This window comes from Hylaeus anthracinus, unplaced genomic scaffold, assembly GCF_026225885.1.
Source record: "Hylaeus anthracinus isolate JK02 unplaced genomic scaffold, UHH_iyHylAnth1.0_haploid 11989, whole genome shotgun sequence".
NCBI classification, from domain to species: Eukaryota; Metazoa; Arthropoda; class Insecta; order Hymenoptera; family Colletidae; genus Hylaeus; species Hylaeus anthracinus.
The window spans coordinates 1,515,131-1,529,583 of record NW_026534337.1 but is presented as its reverse complement, the minus strand read 5'-3'; the positions used below and the strand labels follow the sequence as shown (position 1 = coordinate 1,529,583).

Below are 14,453 nucleotides of genomic sequence, written 5' to 3'. Positions count from 1 at the left end.
CGCGCGATAGGTCGGGGTTTTTTGTTAATATTTGCATAACGAAGCCTCGGACAACATTTTCGCTAAGGAAAAAGTTGTTTCAAATGACCTCCCGAACCACCCCTTTCAAGGTATTACAACATTTTTAGGACACTCTGTATATCTGTATATTCGTATACTAGGAACACCGGACTGCGACTCCCCTAAAAATCTGGCGCCCCGGGCGGTTGCCCCCCCCCCCCCAAACGCTGACTCTGTTTACGAGTTTCTCGCTAACTTTGTTCCACTGCACGTGCGCCATTACTTTGAATTTGAATTGCTATTCAGTAAATTTACTACACAAATATATTTTGAATTTCGAGTAAGATACTGTTATTTACTGAATATTGTAATGCGAATATTTGTAAAAAATATTATATATCACAAAATGAATTGGAAAGGAATCACATATTTTTTTATTATCAATACATATATTTTCCATTGAATATCAGTAATGCTTAAATTTTAAGATATACAATCTTTAGAAAAGATATCAAATCTTTATCGTATATATCCACGATTACGTAATTTTGATTGTTATAGATTAGTATCACAGCAGTGATTGCTGTTTTGTGTACAACATTTTAAAATTAATTTCATGTAAAATTTGTATAATAGGCTATTCATAATTTTATAGATTTCAATTATGACAACAATGAACACAGACATTTATTATCAATAAAAAGCTTAGAAAATGTAATCATGATTAGTTAAGTAATACTGAAGTTAAAGAAAATGATTGATTTTATACACATGAACCATATAACTATACTAGTAGAATTGTTGTTAATTTTAAAAGTTCAATCATAACTGGTATTAATAATGAAAGAGAGTATTATGTTAATAGATTATTTAAATTTATAGGCTTTACCTATGATTACAGTCATAGCTGGAAAATATAGTAATATGACAAAGTGTAGGATTATTTCTCTTCATGAGATAGTTAGTTCTGAAAAACAAGTCGAGTTTGAAATAGTCTCTCGTGAGAATTTAAAACCAGGAGAACCAAAATGGGCTAACTATGTAAAAGGATGTATAGCATATTTTATGAGTGAGTTTGTTTTTTTGTTTTCTTTTTTTATTATTTAATTGAACCAGAACTAGTAATATGTAATTAAATTACTTTAACTTTGACTACATATCAATTCCAGGCGATGTATCAGCTTTCAATGCTGTAATTGTGTCATCTGTACCAGTTGGTGCTGGTCTTAGCAGTTCAGCTGCTTTAGAAGTTGCTACTTATACATTTTTGGAGACATTAACTGGTATAAAATCGAACAAACTAGAAGATAAGGTACAATTAAAATATTTATTTTTTGTATTGCTCTAATATGAACACAATCACATCTATTCAATTATTTGATACAGCAAATAAAAAAAGAAATAATCTTAGTATTCTGTATACTTGATTTTTCTATACCACCTATAAAAAATAAAAATGACCAGAAACTAATATATGTAATATTTTCCAGGCATTGGCATGTCAACGTGCTGAGCATGAATTTGCTGGAGTTCCCTGTGGCATTATGGATCAATTTATTTCTGTGATGGGGAAAGAAGGTTACGCTCTTCTTCTTGACTGTAGAGACCTTAGTACCAAACAAATACCTATGTCGCAAATAAATGATTACCTTTTTCTTATTACTGATTCCAATGCTCCTCATAAATTAAGTTCGAGTGCATATTGTGAACGTAGAGATAGTTGTTATGCAGCTGCAAAGATATTGAACAAAAAAAGCTTGCGCGAAGCGTCTATAAATGATATTCAAGGTAAAAAAGAAATCTAATATTAAAGAGAGAAAATTATTTTTATATTAAATTTTTATTAACAATTATTTTTTTGTATTGTGTTTTATTTTTAGTTTTACAGTCACAGAATGCATCTGAAATAATGATAAAAAGAAGTCGACATGTAGTGACAGAAATTCAAAGAACAGTTGATGCTGCAATTGCGCTTGAAAATGGAGATTTTAATAAATTTGGACAGTTAATGAACGAAAGTCATGATTCATTAAAAGATGATTATGAAGTTTCTTCTGTAGAACTTGATACCTTGGTATCGGCAGCAAGGGAAGTAAATGGTGTTTTAGGAAGTCGTTTGACTGGTGCAGGATTTGGGGGTTGTACAGTAACGTTACTAAAAAAGGATGTAATCACTCAAGTCATTGAACATATAAAGGCCAAGTCAGATTTTGTTCCATTTTTTAACATTACCATAATTTTATTATTTGATCATTATTTTCACAAATATTTTTCTATTTATAGATATCCTGGAAATGCAACATTTTACATTGCAAAACCTGCAATGGGAGCAAGAGTACTGAAAATAAATTGAATGGTATATTAATGAATAAAAAATGAAACATTATTTAATTTTACATAGCAAGAGTGTATATAAGAATATAAATCATGATAGTTGATTGAAAACTCTGGAATATTTTTTTTTCGTATTTGCATTAAATACAGTTTTTCATTTCAAAAAGAAAACAGCATACTTTCAAAACATATGTACACTAGTACAATTATACTCAAATCTTTAATTTGGTATAACATATCACTTACTCTAAATACTGACAATATTTTGTAACGTTTGTTAACATCTTTTGAATAAACATACACTCGTAAAACATATGCCAAAAATACTAAAATGTAACTACTATACGTGTAATTAAAACTACAAATGTAGCTAAATATACATGTATGATAATGTACATGTATAAAAAATATGTAAAATACTATAGGCATACATACATATACGAGTTGTTTCATTTAACTTGACCATCTTAATATCATTCTTAGTTTTAATAATAAAAAAAATGTTGCAAGTTGAAATCATTTATTTTGGAAAAATTAATGTTACAATTAACTAAATTCTTCTAAAAAATACCCATTTGTGTTCTTAACATTATTGATATCGCTTTTTTATAGTACTGATATTCATATCATTGTGCTTTTATTAATATAGGTAATAAAAAGACAAATTGTAAAAAATATGTTGATCTTCAAATGACCTGAAGGTTAGGAAATTATTATATACAGAGGAAAATAGCAACCTTGTACAATTTTGATTTTCGCTTAATTTTACCTTTGCAAGACCGGAGGACATACAAATACGAATTTTACATGGATTTCTTACTGTCATTCTATAGTGATAGAAAAATATCAGAAAATCTTTAGTTTATTGAATTTGAAAACTTGTCGAAGCTAATGAAAAAGATACAAAATTTCCAACTTTGTTTATTTTCTTACTTTTGGTCGTTTGAAGGTCGATTTCATTCTTGATTTGCAACATTAATATGATAACATCTTATTACTAGTTAATGATTTTGAAAACACATATAGAAATAATCTCAGGAAAAGAAATAGTTATATATTTCTTCAAAACATAGAATTTCTTTCTGCTAAAGTTTTTCATACCATTGTTGGTAATGTAGATATTAAGGTGGTCAAGATAAACGTAATATCCTACATAACAATAGCATACTTATATAATATGTATATACAGGGTGTTTCCATATATATGGGACCTTTTTGAGAATCATATCTTTACATAAATGCAAATCGAAAAGTCGTTTACCAATTTGCGAACTACGGCTTCGTTGTCGAGATATAAGCAGTTTGCTTCCGGCGCGTCCGCAACATGTATTTACATACACAGGTGAAACAGTCACTGATGCACATTCACTGTTGGAAAATGATCTAAGAGCCCGCAAACAGGCCAATGACCTCGTACTACCTGGTCTAGAGACTCACAGGTCATTTTCAAGCAGTGAGGTTGCTATTTTTCCTGTGTCAATGGATATACATGCGTGGCTGCACGAACAGCTGATCGGGCTTCACATCGCTTGCCGGAAGTCACACCTGCAAATTTCTACTACTTATATCTTGATAACGAAGCTGCAATTCGCAAATTGGTAAGAGACTTTTCGATTCGTACTGGTGTCAGGCTCTTAATCCTCCAAAAAATGCTCACATATTAAGAAACACTCTGTATACTATATGTATACTTACATTAATACTTATGCATATTATGTACAATTATTATACTGTAACTAAAACTAAATCAACTGAACGCATGAAACCACTGAATGCCTATCTTCACTTTACTAGCTACGTACACAATAAAAATTAATCCAAAAGTTCTGCCGTTAAAATAAAATGGTGTTTTACAAAATGATTTACACTTTTTTCATTTAAGTCGCAAATATAGATGCAGATATGTATGACATGAAACTAGAAGTGCGGACTGTGATTGAGTTTAATTAATTTTGTTTCAAGTATAATCATATTTGAATAATTTTCTTCAATACAACATCGGTGTATTACGAATTTTCTTCAAATTACATTTTTCGTATGTATTTGATATTTACTGTACTATATATAATATTTTTAAATAATTACTAGAGACGTTAGGTACTCTGCTTATAGTATTACTGTCTATATTATCGTTCGTCATGATATAATACCGATGCTTATAAGGTAAAAGAGAGTAGTTGCAGGACGGAATTTCCATGAATATCTAATATAAGCAATGTCAATACCTGTTCGTAGTAGTTGTTAGAATGTTGGAAAATTCTGAAAACAGATGATTTTTTTAAAGAGTTTGTAAAAGTAGATATTAAAAATGGGGCACATGATATGTTTACCGTGAATAGCTTGTAAATTATGTGTTGTATAAAGAATTGTTCTAAACAAAAGTTACCTGTCTATATATATTTTTGTCTAGGCTTCCTTGAAACTGTGGGAAGGTGGAACAAATTTGGACACTTTTAATTGTTTTTTAACTTGATTCACTCTAACCTTTTTTCCTCACACGCATACCAACCTAACTTACTCTCCACGCATACCAATCTAACTCACACTCCACGTATACCACCTATCACTCTCCATGCATACCAACCTAACTCACTCTCCACGCATACCAAAACCAACTCTCACACTCTCTCCCCTTGGTTTTTAATCTCTAGCGCTCATAAAATTCTTTATATATCAGAGTCCAAATTGATTGAATTTTACATTATAACCATGGTCTGTTATTTTAGCTACAGAAAGCAAATTAGTGTTCAAATCAGGCACGCATAATACCTTTTCAAGTCTCACATTTCTCTTTGTTCCAGATTGTCTTAATACTACTTCACCAATACTCTCAGACGTTAATGTTTTTCCTTCTTTATCTGCTAGTGCAATTTCTATCTTTCTTCAATCAATTTATTATATATTAGTTTGTTATGGGCCATATGATTCGTGGAACCAGAATCCAATAACCAAATATGCCAATTATCATTTGTACCCACCTCAAATTCCTTTTTAGTTCCCTCACAAGTCGCTTTTGTTTGTGAAATTTCATTAACTCTTCGCACAGCTTCATCTGTGGTTCGCAATGAGGTTTCTACTCTTACATTAGTCTGTCTGCTTGGTCTTTCTTGTAATCCTCTTTGAAAATTTTCTCTATATCCTCTTCTTGTAGGAGTTACATTCTTTCTGAATTCCCTACAGTTTGTACCCACATGATTAAATCCTTGACAGTTATAACAGCATTTATTTTTGTAACACTCACTGGCTATATGCCCTGTTAACCCACAATTAAAACAATGGATATTATTCTTGGACCCATCCTTTACTTTTCTCACTGATTCTTGGTCTCTGTGGAATCTTTCTTCTTTCTTGATTCCCTTCTAATTTCCTCCAGTTTGAGAGCAAAACATATATCGTTAACTGTTACATTCTTTTGTATTTCCAGCACCCTCACATTCGATTCATATTTTTGTCTGAGCCCTCTTAAAATATACATTTTTAACTCAAAATCTTTTATCATCTTTCCCAATTGTATAGACTGATTTTGTAGTGCTTCACCCCTATTTATACATATAAGCATCAACATTTTCTTCCCTTTTCATTTTTAAATTTGACAGCTCGTTTAGCAACCTTGCTTTTAATTCTTATGTTTCAGTTGCCATGTTTCTTTTAATTAAAGCCCACAGTCTATCTGCGTTTTTTATACTACTGTATTTTAACAATTGAGCCTTACTCATTGTGTTGATCATTACTGTTCTAGCTGCGTAGTTATTGTCATCCCATTCATTCCATTCTCTCAATTTTCTTTCGTAATTTTCTTCACCTTCCTCTGGTTTCACAATCTCTCTGACCCCTATTACTTTTTTCCATAGCTTTTTTGTACGCAAAATACTTTCTTCTTTTTCGCTCCACAAAAAATAATTAGTATCATCGAGTGGTTCAATGCTTGCGATATTCCACGTATCTGTCTTGATTTCTCTCCTTTTTTTTTTGCTTTCACTCAGATTCTATATTTTATTTAACACATCTTTCAACCACGGACCTCTGCTACCAACTTGTGGGAAGGTGGAACAAATTTGGACACTTTTTTAACCGACTTCAAAAAGAAGAAGGTTATACTCAATTCGACATGTATTTTTTTTTTTTATGTATGTTATTCGATTACGTCCAGACGGCTTGACCAATCGGGATGAAACCTCCTGCATCTGGTAGATCATGTCTCGGGGGTGGTGCAGTTGTCAAAAAATTTTGGAATTTTTCACTTTTTACCCGTTTTTTTGGGCAAAAAACTGAAATATTTTGTATTGCTTCTTATTTTGAAACGAATTGACCAATCGGATTGAATCTTCTTGCATGTGGTAGAGCTTCGTTGCCTCTTAAAAGCTTAAAAAGACATTTGACCTACTTCCATTTTTCACCATTTTATTGCACTTTTTATCGAAAATTATACTATTTCACGTATGTTTGGCCTGAATTCGATGAAATCGATGTAATCCTTTACATTTTGCTGCCGGACTCGTTTTCGAGGTAATAACTTTGTAAAAGTGATTTTTCTTTTTGTCTATAACTATTGTTATTGTAAAATTCCTATTTTTTATAGTTAATAAAAATTGTTATTGCAAAATTCCTATTGTTTTCCTTGGTTCATTAATTAATTCCGATTCCGATCCCGATTAATTCCATATTTGTATAACCTTCCAGCATTACTGATAATCTCATTTGCAACTATACAGGGTGTTCTAAAAATGTTGGATGTCCTTGAATGGGGTGTTTCGCAGGGTGATTTGAAACAATTTTTTATAGGCAAGTAACCATCCTACCCGCCCCGGAACCACCCCTTTCAAGGACCTCCAACGATTTTGGGACATCCTGTATATTGCTCATAACTATTGTTATTGCATGAAACCTATTGGTTATAGATTGCCACTAAAAAGAGTGAAATAAAATAATTTTTAGAAAAAAAATATAACCGACTTCGAAAAAATATTAAATTTGCACTAAAAAGTATGAAATAATTATTATTTCATTTATATTAAATGATATTCAATAATGTATTAAATTTCTATTTTCTTTATATTAAATTATGTTAAATAATCTTTTCGTAGTCGGTGCAAAATTAAAAATTACTTACATTAAGAATTACCAAATTCGGTTTAACTTTCTGTTGGAGGGACAAAACTTATGCCCTTAAATTATTGCTATCATCATATCTACTTTAGACATCATATACATTAAGACTTTTCTCCATCGGCGCCTCTACCAAAAACTGTTCCAAATCTACTCAGACAGTACTTCCACGTAGACATTTATTGTCTGGCTGAGCGTTCCATAGAACAGTACCTCGGCTATACGGCCAAAGCTGCCGTTTCTTATTCTAACAAACCCTCACACAGTCGACCAGGAAAGAGAATGGAAAGATAAGCCCTCTCTATTATTACATTTCATCGAGGCAAGTACTCGGAAACCACGTAAAACTCTAGTCTTGAGCAACTGTAGGGAGTTTTGCTTTTGGATCCTCTTTTTCTGGGGAAGTCTATTGCCATCAACAAGCCCAGGGAACCGACCTGGACTTTCACGTAACAGTATACATGTATACATTAAAAGCATTCAACATTGCGTCTTCACCAAAAACTAACTCAACCAGGAATTAAACTTTTTTAATTTTGCGCCGACTACGAAAAGATTATTTAACATAATATAATATAAAGAAAATAGAAATTTAATATATTATTGAATATCATTTAATATAAATGAAATAATAATTATTTCATACTTTTTAGTGCAATTTTAATATTTTTTCGAAGTTGGTTATATTTTTTTTCAAAAAATTATTTTATGTGATTAATATATTTAATAATGGATTAGAATATTAAGGGAGTGGACTCCCGTGCCTTGTATGCGCTGGTCGCACTCACACAGCTCCATATCACTGTATACGTACACGGAACTGCAAGGGCTTGCGTATTGTCCTAGTTTTATCTCGACAATGCAAATTTGAGACCTCTCAATAGTCGTTTCCGCTAGATAAATGTTCAAACTTGTGCGCAAGCTCCTATAGGTAGTTTACTTTTGCTTTTTTGTGCCATAATTAACAATATTCAGCAGCGTATGTTAGCTCCATTGAGCTCTATCCTAACTGGAGTGTGTACTCCTGTAAGAAGAAGTAGAGGCGACGAAGGTCCGAGAGAAATGCAAAATGGGTGGTTCCGGTATTATCCTATAGCAAATTTACTTGTAGAGGGGAACAAACGTACGTCGTAACATAACCTACCCGGGCATCGCTGACCATTGTCGAGTGAGTTACTTTCAGATTCATTTCCGCATAAAATTGGATAAATACAATATAAATTGAATTGTGACAAATAATAAAATTTAGCTTTATACTAAATTGTATATATTTGTATGATCTAAATCATGGTATCTAAATTATGTATACTATTTCATTATTATGTCATTATTATTAATGTTTCTATCGTTTTATATATAAATAATTAAAAGGAAATAATGTTCAAATCTGCACATAATTAATCTGTAAATAATTCCTAGTGCCGCGAAATTCAAACAAAGAGGAGTCTGTTCTCCCTCCACACATAAATTTGCTAGAGGATAGTACCACCGGAACCACTCATCTTGCATCTCTCTCGGACCGGTTTCTCTCTCACAGTTCACACTGCGGTTAGAATAGAGGTCAATGGTTAGCTCAAACAACGCGGCAGCACTGTCGCACCACAATATTGCTTCTTTTGATTTCGAAATACTGCTGAATATCATTAATTATAACACAAAAAAGCAAAAGTAGACTACCTATAGGAGCTTGCGAACAAATTTAAACATTTATCTAGCGGAAACGATTATTGAGAGGTCTCAAATTTGCATTGTCGAGACAAAAATAGGACAATACGCAAGCCCTTGCAGTTCCGTGTATGTATACAGTGCTGTAGAGCTGTGTGAGTCCGTAGGAGCACGTACAAGGCACGGGAGTACCTTTTTTCCTCATACGCATAGCAACCTAACTCACTCTCTACGTATACCAACCTAACTCACTCTCCACGCATACCAACCTAACTCACTCTCCACGCTAGAGATGGGCAAAACCCTAGGCTTTCGAATAAATCTAAAGTTTGCCGACGTGTTTGTCTCGCTTCCTTCTTTGGAAAATGTTCAAAAGAGGAAACAAGATAAACATGTCGGCAAACGTCAGATTTATTCGAACCCTAGGGTTTTGCCCATCACTGTTCCACGCATACCAACTTAACACACTCCCCATGCATACCAAAACCAACTCTCACAGAAACTATACAACTTTTGCAATTTTCATACAATACATCATTTATAAGTTATTCTTGGTGAACTCATACTAGGTGGCCCATTTTATACATGCGCGATGTCTTGACTTTTTCAATTTCTATGTATCGTATAATATCTAACTTTGACATTAGTATGAATAAATAAATTGAACCATTATTAATCAGCATTAACCAATTGATATTAGACTTTTACAACATGTTGGATAATTAATGACATTTTAGTTACCTTTGAGGCAGTCGTCAAGTTCGAGTTCGTTCGAACTACACCTTAAACCGGAAGGTTTCACGCCCTTGAAAATTTCGATGACGCTCGGCTTTAGATTATGAAAGATTAAGGGCTGTCCACGTTTAGAGAAATCCTCCGTTAAATTCTTCACACCCTAAACAATTTATATTAATTTTAGAACAATAATTAAAGTGAACCAGAAGATTTTTCCGATTTTTTCCTCCTTCCTACGTTGTTTTCTAATAAGTTTCAATTTTTTCCTAGGATTTTTCTAAATTGATAAAATGGAAAATATGTAATTGTTTAGTAGTATTAAATACGCGACATGAAAGAGCAATTTAAGAGCTAAAAAATAATGTGCATAACATAGGAGATAACTTCTTTCATTTAATTTAAACAAAATAAAATGGTGCTTACAAAATAAAACAAAGCTTGATACAAACGTACTTTTGCGGCCGTAAAATCTGCTGCTTGAATATGCGTAGAATCTATGACGACAGGTACTGCGATTCCTTGCCTCGTACCCTGCTTACTAATTACAGCTCGCACGTACTCAACACTCGGAAAAACAAGACTTCTGTCAGGCGTTATGACGAGATACTCACACCCGTTTATACTCTGCAATTTAAAGTATTATATTATACTCGAATTAATAAAAATGGAAGAAAAAATGTGTCTACCAAAATCAAAGTTTATCATTATCGCTTATTTTCGTACACCTCCAGATAGTCCTTAGGACGTCCATGGGACGTAAATTTTGTACGTCCCAGGGACGTCCGGCCGCAACGTTCTGCGAATGTCCATGGGACCTAAATTCTGTACGTCCCAAGGACGTCTGCCCGGAACGTCCTACGAACGTCCATGGGACCTAAATTTTGTACGTCCCAGGGATGTCCGCTCTGAACTTTCTAGATTTAGGAAAAAATACTTTTTTTTAAACAAAATAAATATTATTTATTAATATTCTTTATAATATAATATTTATTCAATATGTAGAACAGAATATTTTTTTCCGAATATAAAATACACTATTTACAATTGTAAATTAATATTAATTAATTAATACGAAAACGTTCTGGAAATGTTCAGCACCGGACGTCCCATGGACGTATAGAGAACGTACAGAAAACGTTCTGGGAATGTCCAGCACCGGACGTTCCATGGACGTACATAAGACGTTTCTGTTCCTGTGCTATCTGGGTATACAATCATTATTTAATATTCGCAACAGAATATTTTTTTCCGTAGATAAAACACATATTTATCTAATATTCGCAACAGAATATATGTTTGAACATGTAAAACAAAATGTTTATTCAATATTAGGAATACAATATTTTTTGTACATATGAGATGTGATATGTATGTAATATTTGGAACAGCATCTGGACAGCATCATTAATTTGAAGTTCCTTCTATTCTTGATCACTAGACTGCGAATGTTTATGTAAATTCATATTTTTATAGATACAGAAAAAAAATTAGGACTTCATTACTTAGCAGGTAAATGAATATGGAATCTTTACAACTTTAATCAAATTATGTTTAAATTTAGTATTTGTGATATCTGTTAACAATATTTACATTCTATTTTTTGAGATACATTTGAGTCGTTTATTTTGAAAGTGTCACATGTCCCAATTACAATTTAATTATATCTGTTTAATCATTAAATATCTCGATTTAAAGACGAAGTGACTTATGCCATTTTCACAATAAACAGCTCATATATGAAAATTAACATCAAGAAATTACAAAAAATATTCTATTAATTAATTCGGATAATTGAAGTTAGACTGTATGTCTTATTTTCTAAATGATATAACATGAATATTCTTGTTAATATTTTACATAGTTTTGCATTTGTTCACATTTTTCTAGAATTCTCCATATTTCCTTTTCCCATAAATGTATAAACATCCGCAGTCTGTTAATCACTAATTGTAAGTAAATTAATATGCGTGCTATAAAATGTAAGTTCTCTTACCGTATCTTTGTGAACTCGTAACGACGGCCTTGCCGAAGCATAAAGTAGGAACAGGACGTTTATACCGATACCAATCACTATACCGAGTTCGAGTCTTATGAAAAGACAGCATAAAAATGTGGCTACTGCTGGTATGAGATCAATTTCTGAAAAATAGAACATAGTAACATGTAATTCGATTTCTGACATTTTTTATTAATCGAGTTACGATTATTGTTCAAAACAGCATATATCAATTAACAGTTTCGGCCATAACAGGTAGCAAGTGTAAGATGAGAATTAACTACGGTTAACCGTTATACGGTTAATTTCAAGGATTTTTTAATGAAATTTGAACTGTGAATTCTTAAAGGTGTAGTCCTTTGCTCGAGAGTTAACGAGGCAGTTCTGATTTGTATGAAACTTCATATACCGGGTTTTTTCGGCCCGCTAATTTGAATCTGTAATCAAAATTTAAAAAAACATAATGGCAGATCCAATATGGCCGACTTGTATGCCAAAAAGTTATTAAATTTGAATGAAAATTATAATTATTCATTAATGTTTAACCACATTTTTAAATGATTAAAATTAAAAAAAGTGTTAACAAATTTTAAACTATCGCCATTTTTTTTTCAATCTGTGGTATTTCATTTCATTACGCATGATAGCGACAAAACTACATTTTAATAATCTTTTTTATTTTTCGATTTCCGTTGATCCAATGTCAACTTATCGTATCAACCATGAGAGAAAAGAACAAATTTCACGTGGCTATAACCTTGAAAAAAATTATTAAAAATAAACAACAATTTTTTTATAAGTTTAACATTTCATTTACTTCATAAAAATGGTTTATAAAAATTCCTGTGTCGTTTCTAATTCAAATAGCTTTAAAAACTGTAGTTTGATGTAGTTGGAACCAATTTTGGTCTTACTATGATCACAAAGCTCTAGCGCATTTAATAACATCAAAATGAGTCCCGGGACGCACAGGGAAGTATAACAAATTCCTTAATAAAGGCTTAGAATAAAAAAAAAATTTGTGAATTCTTGATTATTTTCAAAATGTAATAACTATCTACATATGCATAATTCGAAAATTCTAATTGCTAAAAAGTATAGTATAGGCCTTCCATAACATTTTCCATGATGCAAGAATGTATATTATTTTGTTAAAACATTTGGAAATATAACTCGCCAACTCTTGAGAAAAGTCTGTACATCCTATTATAAAATAAAAAAAAATTTTTGTTTAATCCAACAAGGTAAAAATATCTCTTGAACAAACAGTGTTACACATTCCAAGGATTCTTTTCTAACATTTTTCGCTATTGTACAATGTAAAGAAAAAGTAGACTCTGGACATACTTTTAGTTCGCCATATGGGCTTGATGACGTGTAGCTCCACCATGAAGATGACTGCAGCGATGATGATCGCTGCGAGAGCGGCATTAGGAATAAAATACAGATACGGTGTAAGGAACTGAAGTGAAATGAGTACTAGAAGACCAGTGTAGATCCCGCCGAGTGTAGTCTTCACTCCGGACGAATGGTTCACCGCTCCACGGCTAAGGCCGCCACTGACAGGCATGGACGAAACGAAAGCCGATACGACGTTGCACGCACCCAACGCTAGCATTTCCTGGGTTGCGTCGATTGGTTTACCTTCATCTAAGAAATGTATAATTGTTAACATTTTGCTTAACAGTCACGAGTGTACTCGTATTTTTGTTTATTGTCTTTTTATATGTCCATTTAAAAAAAAACAATGCAACCATAGATTGCACATACACGGTCTGTCTAAAAAGAAACCGAATTTTTGCTATAAAAAGAAAAACGTACAAGTAAAGTTTTTACACACACGTTTATTTACTCAAAATAATCTCCCTCTGCGTCAATACAGCGTGTAGCCCGCCTAATTAACATTTTGAAGGACCTTTGCATCTCCTGTTTTGGTACTCCGTTTAGTACAGGATATCGGTTACAGCGACCTCCGAAATATTGCTATAATGTGTCCCTTTCATTGGAATTGGCATTGTTACCTTGGATCATTCACCCTACTCGACTGATCTGTCTCCCTGTGATTATTTTCTTTTCCCAAAATTGAAAATTCCAATGAAAGGGACACATTATAGCAACATTTCGGAGATTCAGGTCGCTGTAATCGCCGTACTAAACGGGCTACCAAAACAGGAGCTGCAAAGGTCCTTCGAAATGTTAATTACGCGGTCTACACGCTGTATTAACGCAGAGGGAGATTATTTTGAATAAATAAACGTGTGGGTAAAAACTTTACTTGTACTTTTTTCTTTTAATAGCAAAAGTTCGGTTTCTTTTTAGACAGACCGTGTATACCATTGCACTTATAAAAAAAGCATCGCTCTACAAATATAGTACACTTTCAACCATTCATCTTTTTTCTTTGACATTTTTGTCTAAATGCACCCGTAACGAAGTTATAGCTCGTTACACTCACTCGATCCATTTTATGGATTATGTACAGGGTGTACAAAAATTAATGGTCACCACTTTCAGGGGTTATTGTACACATCTGGATCGGTGGACATTTGCAAAAGAAATCGACCACAAAATCCATTATGACCTCGAAATTTAAGGTCAAAGTTTTTTTTAATTTTAA

At 32.6% G+C, this 14,453-nt stretch overlaps 2 protein-coding genes across 2 annotated transcripts; one reads left to right on the top strand and one right to left on the bottom strand.

The window, feature by feature from the left end:
• The first annotated feature begins 68 nt into the window (after positions 1-68).
• Positions 69-2,772, top strand: LOC128888049 (galactokinase-like). Its single transcript, XM_054144664.1, has 6 exons — positions 69-110; positions 883-1,069; positions 1,170-1,312; positions 1,491-1,788; positions 1,881-2,202; positions 2,284-2,772. The coding sequence occupies exons 1-6, from the start codon at positions 84-86 to the stop codon at positions 2,351-2,353; spliced, it is 1,047 nt and encodes a 348-aa protein (XP_054000639.1). The 5' UTR covers positions 69-83; the 3' UTR covers positions 2,354-2,772.
• Positions 2,773-2,923: 151 nt separating this feature from the next.
• LOC128888066 (sodium-independent sulfate anion transporter-like) lies at positions 2,924-13,526 on the bottom strand. The gene is made up of 5 exons (XM_054144687.1): positions 13,184-13,526; positions 11,834-11,979; positions 10,294-10,464; positions 9,847-10,000; positions 2,924-4,593 (listed from the first exon to the last, which is right to left on the bottom strand). The coding sequence occupies exons 1-5, from the start codon at positions 13,509-13,511 to the stop codon at positions 4,553-4,555; spliced, it is 840 nt and encodes a 279-aa protein (XP_054000662.1). The 5' UTR covers positions 13,512-13,526; the 3' UTR covers positions 2,924-4,552.
• Between the last annotated feature and the right edge of the window lie 927 nt (positions 13,527-14,453).